The 5699-nt window shown below is 39.4% G+C and overlaps 1 protein-coding gene across 1 annotated transcript; it reads left to right on the top strand.

Moving 5' to 3' along the window:
* The first annotated feature begins 370 nt into the window (after positions 1 to 370).
* LOC122027122 (nucleobase-ascorbate transporter 12-like) lies at positions 371 to 5132 on the top strand. Its single transcript, XM_042585981.1, has 10 exons — positions 371 to 1083; positions 1167 to 1264; positions 1351 to 1521; positions 1974 to 2074; positions 2268 to 2403; positions 2500 to 2550; positions 2666 to 2953; positions 3939 to 4173; positions 4335 to 4621; positions 4888 to 5132. Exons 1-10 carry the CDS (start codon positions 567 to 569, stop codon positions 5107 to 5109), a joined length of 2106 nt encoding a protein of 701 aa, XP_042441915.1. The 5' UTR covers positions 371 to 566; the 3' UTR covers positions 5110 to 5132.
* Positions 5133 to 5699: the final 567 nt, after the last annotated feature.

Here is a 5699-nt window from a genome sequence, read left to right as displayed (position 1 = left end):
CCACGTACCCTTATCCAACACATTTAAGCGTGCTGGCCGCAAACAGGATGGGGACCACAGTGGCAACCAAAAAGAAGAGACCACGTCGGATAACACCGGAAAACTTGGTACACGACCCATAAGAACGTCAAATGGCTTACAAAAGCAGATCCAGAGTTCTGTTGTGTCACTCGGAAAGTTTACCAGCCTATTCTGACCTTCGTAAGGGCCTGGGGCTCCATTGTACGTGCCCAGTCATAACAAGTTGAGAAAAGCGGGGAGGTGTTTGAGGAGATTTCGTAGTTGTGTTTTTATATATAAGTTCCCTAAATATTTGAATTTGCAGTTTAGGTTATGGTTGAAAATGTTAGAAGTAAGGGGAAATAAATCTGTAAAACCCTGTTTCGTTTTTTGGACTTCGGCTCCTCACTTGCCTGAGTTCGAGACTTCAAGTTGTTGTAGGATTTCATATCTGATTCAGCTTCGAGATCGATCAAGAACTCCGTTCGAGGAGGGCGATATCTGGCGGTGGAAGGCCCGGGGTGAGAGATCCGGTGATCTCTAAGGCGAGCGCGGCACAAGAGCTGATGGCGAGCAGGGACCAACCGCCTCGCCGCCAACGGCCGGGGCCATGGCCTCCGGCCCCGGAAGCCGCGCAACGGCCGACGCCTCCGCTTCCGCAGCTCTCCTGGGCGAAGAGGACTGGGTTCAAAGGCACAGTCTCCGGCGAGTCCAACGCGAGCGATTCTGGCCAGATTGCGCTCCCCAAGCCGACAGAATCAGGGAGCAAGGTGGATCTGGAAGCAGGAACTCGGGACGGGTCATCCATCGCACTTCCTCCGCCGCCTGTAGCCTCGGTTGGGGAGCAGGAGAGCAAGGAGGGAGGCGTTAATGTGCCAGCGCCGGTAGATCAGGGCCATCAGACGGCGAGGAAGAGGAACGCCGGTTCGGGACCCAATGGACATGTGGTACGGTTTGATACTCGGCCGAGGGAAAGAAGAGAAGAGGAACCTACTGCATTGCCTCAACTAGAGGAAGAGGAAGGAGGGTTTGCTCTGCGTCAATCGCACATTAACTATGAACTGAGAGACAGCCCGGGTCTTGGTGAGAAACTGTCGAAAAGTTTCCTTTTTGCGCTTATTTCTTACTGAAATATTAATTCTTTGTATTATGTGAGCCTTCTGTAGTACCCGTCATGTTCTATAGTCTGCAACACTATCTTTCGATACTGGGCTCCTTGATACTGATCCCGCTTGTTATAATTCCAGCTATGGGGGGAACTCATGTGAGATATCGTCCTTGTTTTTGCTTCCATCGTTTTAAACTTTTTGTATGGGCTTGATTAAATGCTCTAATACAAATTTTTAACAGGAGGATACTTCAGCTGTGGTGTCAACGGTGCTTTTAATTTCAGGGTTGACAACATTGCTACATACATTCTTCGGAACAAGGTTGCCACTTGTACAGGGGCCATCCTACGTTTATCTGGCACCTGCACTGGCAATAATCAATTCTCCAGAGTTCCAGGGTCTTAAAGAAAATGTATGCTTCTCTACCATCTAATGTAAATTCCTCTCCATCCTTAACATCCAATGTTTCTACAGTAAATGTACTATCAACCTCACACTAAACGAGTTTGTTAAAAAGCCAGTTCGTGTTTGCGTAATTTTGCATTCTGCACTATAAATACGCTTCTACTTTTACTTAAGCCAGCAGGATATGCAGAACAACGTCGAGTATCATTACTTTTGCATGTACTTTAACAATCTCCGCTATAAAATGAATGGTTAGTGGAATACAAAATATGAAAAATGAAACATATTTTTATACATTTTTTCATAATACGTCATCATCATCAAGCCACATTTGTCCCACCTTTGGGGTCAGATACACAAACTTCAATCGAGCTTGTATGTAGGACAAATCACTAATATGTTTTCACAATACACCCATCTTATCAAACATTCTGTTCTCTGGCTCTGACAACCCAACAGAGTTTTAGGCACATCATGAAGGAGCTACAAGGAGCTTTAATTGCATCTTCTGTGTTTCAAGCAATAATGGGGTATAGTGGACTTGCATCATTGCTATTAAGGTGTGACTCCTTTCTTGTTATATTGCACTCATATAATTGTAGTGAGCTTGGACAAATAACACAGGCAATATCTGTAACATTCATCTTTATCTTTATTTGTAAAGCTCTTTAATCAGTATCACCCTAGAAAATATTTGAACTGGTTTCATATCTGCAAGCATGTTTTTTATGCGTCAATTAACTATTTCTCCAGGTTCATCAACCCAGTTGTTGTATCCCCAACAATTGCATCCATTGGCCTCTCCTTTTTTGCTTATGGTTTCACTCAAGTAGGCACTTGCTTAGAGATTGGCATGTTGCAGATACTTCTGGTCGTTATATTTTCACTAGTGAGTACAGAAAAGATTTTAATGTTTTCTACAATATCATGATAACTTTGGAGTTTCGATCATGCTAATTTTACTGCCTTTATTTCCCTCTTGCAGTATCTTCGGAAGATACGTATATATGGTCACCGGATATTCTTGGTCCATGCTGTAAGATTGCAATTTAGCTAAAAGTTTGATCTCTGACTAGATCTCTTATTTATATTAGTCAAGCCAATTTAGAAATTGTGGCTTCGTATCATTTTTCGTAAATGTTGTCTTACAGGTTCCATTGGGTCTGGGGATCACATGGCTCATTGCTTTTCTTCTCACAGAGCTTGGAGTTTATAGTTATAAAGGTTGTGATGCAAATGCACCTGCCTCAAATATTGTTACTGCTTACTGCAGGAAGCATGTGCCAAGGATGAAACACTGCCGTGTCAATACATCTCATGCCTTAAGATCTGCTCCCTGGTTTAGATTTCCATATCCACTGCAGTGGGGTACACCTGTTTTCAATTTGAGAATGGTCCTAGTGATGTGTGTGGTATCTATAATTGCATCTGTTGACTCTGTGAGTGTCTTCTTCCTATTTATTAAGTTGAGGACTTTCACATAGTTCTTTTTCTATATCTTCACTATTTTAGTTAGTAATACCATAATCATCAAATTTGAGAAGTATGCTATACTCACACTATACTTGTAGGAAGAAATGAAATTCTATTCTAGAATTTCCTTTATCATCGTTTAGAAAACAGAAGTACAGATTCCATCTTATTATAGACGTGCATTAGTTTTCTGAAGTAATTTTTTCTGAACGAGTATGATGTTTATTATGGATTGATGCTTGAAGAAAAAAGTGAACTTGCTGCTCCGCAGGTGTTGTTTGCTGCAACTAGCAGTCTAGGATGTAATGGACTTTCTCATTATTGCAAGTTTCCATCTGGTGTATGTGGAGAATAAGTTGCAAACATTTGCAAAACCAGAGATTGATGTATAAAATACGAATCAAGTAGTGATAGTTCAAGCTAGAAACACTATTTTATCTTCTGAATCAAGTAGTTGCAAACTTTCTGAGTTATGCTATCTTCTGAAAGAAAATATGACAATTTTCTGCACACCAGGACTTTTGACAGTAGTGATAGTTCAAGCTAGAAACACTATTTATTATCAAAAACTGATTTGTTATGTCATTAAAAGAAACCATGTTAAATTAATTTGAATATTTGCAGGATTGTGCTTCTAAAATATTCAACAATCATCCTTGTACAGTTTGCAATTGATTATATCATCATTCTACCAAATTTTATTTGGCCAAACTAGTATCTAAGTTAAGGAAACCCACGAATGCCGGTCCCAAGCCCGGATGAAAAAGGATGAGGGTTGTGCATTAGGTTGTTGGCCAACGTGGATGATTATCTAAGTTAACGAATTGGATAACTGTCATTGTCAAATACATGTCTGCATAGCCATTCGCTGGTGTCCAAAAATACTTGGGGTTTGCTCATGTCACCTAAATCCTCACCTAAATATATGTTTAATTATTTGTCTCTCTCAAGGTGGGAACCTATCACGCATCAGCTTTGTTAGTGGCATCAAGACCCCCTACACCTGGAGTGGTTAGCAGGGGCATTGGTATGGAAGGCATCTCTAGTGTCTTGGCTGCACTGTGGGGCACAGGAGTCGGTTCAACAACTCTCACAGAGAATATTCACACTATTGCTACAACTAAAATGGGCAGTCGGAGAGCAGTCGAGCTTGGTGCCATCATTCTCATTTTGCTATCTTTTGTTGGTAGGCAAAAATTTTATTTCTCCTTGCTATACATCAAAGGAAAGATTTTTTATTCATTCATCATAGCAATTCATACTCACTTAACATGTATTCTTTTTCATGATTGACTTTATTATAACAATATCATGTCTCAATTTATAAGATGCCAAATGTTTGACCAGGGAAAGTAGGAGGATTTATTGCTTCTATCCCAGATGTCATGGTGGCAGGTCTCCTTTGCTTTATGTGGGCTATGATTGCTGCTCTCGGCTTGTCAAACCTACGTTACAGTGAGACTGGAAGCTCAAGGAATAATATCATAATTGGCTTATCATTGTTTCTCTCATTATCGGTGCCTGCCTACTTCCAGCAATATGGACTTATTCCATCAGCAAATTCATCTGTTCCGAGTTACTTCCAACCATATATAGTTGCATCTCATGGACCTATTCATACAGGATCTGGAGGGGTAACCTTTCATCTTCTCTGACAATTAATATGCTGATTACTATCCATTTCATATTAGTCTAGAACATGAATTCTTTTCTTAGTGTTTTAGTCTTCAAATATCAAATTTGAATTTTAGATAGTTGTTACGTGGAACATCATGCCTCATAATCATATTCTTGAATTTATTTCCTTTAACAAACCACTGGTAGATAATCTATTACATAGGGTCTTTCTGGAGTTTGAAGCTAGAATCATTTTGATTGTTGATACATGTGACAATTTCAGGTGAACTATGTTTTGAATACTCTGTTTTCATTCCACATGGTTATTGCGTTTATTGTTGCTTCTATTCTCGACAACACTGTTCCTGGGAGCCATCAAGAACGTGGAGTATATGTTTGGTCTGAACCAGAGGCAGCAAAAAGGGAACCAGCTGTGACCAAAGACTATGGATTGCCTTTCAGAGTCGGGCGTATGTTCAAATGGGTGAAATGGGTTGGCTTATAGCATGTTACGGGTACCAAAAGAGATCCATTCCCATTGACATTGTAACTTCATTCTTCTTTCTGCCACTACTACTCTGCTATTGGATCTTGTTCTAGCTTTAGGGATTTCACGAGTGAATTTTATGTATAGTAGAACAAGTTATGGCCTTTCTATTTACCCGTGTATAGACTGTTGGTGCTAGTGAGAAAACATTCATTGTTGTTTCTGTTTTTTCTTTTAGTTATCGTTTACAGGGAGTTTCAGCTTTATATTAAAACAGGGATCCATACTATTTTTTTGCTCAAAAGGTTTTTTTATTATTACAAAGAAATAAAGTTGGGAAATAATCGGTATTGATATACCTTGAAAACGTCAATATTTTTTTAAAAAATAACTAGTATTAATTAGTGTATTGCATATGGAATTAATTGTTCTGGTACATATAGATGTGGCATATGGATTTAGTTATTGTGGTATATAAATATAGCATGTGGACGATGTGATACGTAGAATTAGGATGCTTATGTGTTTCGAGTTTTCTTTATATTTTTTTTTTACAATAGAAAAAAGAAAATATATTGTGAAAAATAGGGTATGATTGTGATAGAAAT

This window comes from Zingiber officinale, chromosome 10A (assembly GCF_018446385.1).
Source record: "Zingiber officinale cultivar Zhangliang chromosome 10A, Zo_v1.1, whole genome shotgun sequence".
Lineage (NCBI taxonomy): Eukaryota > Viridiplantae > Streptophyta > Magnoliopsida > Zingiberales > Zingiberaceae > Zingiber > Zingiber officinale.
This window is presented reverse-complemented; position numbering and strand designations above follow the sequence as displayed.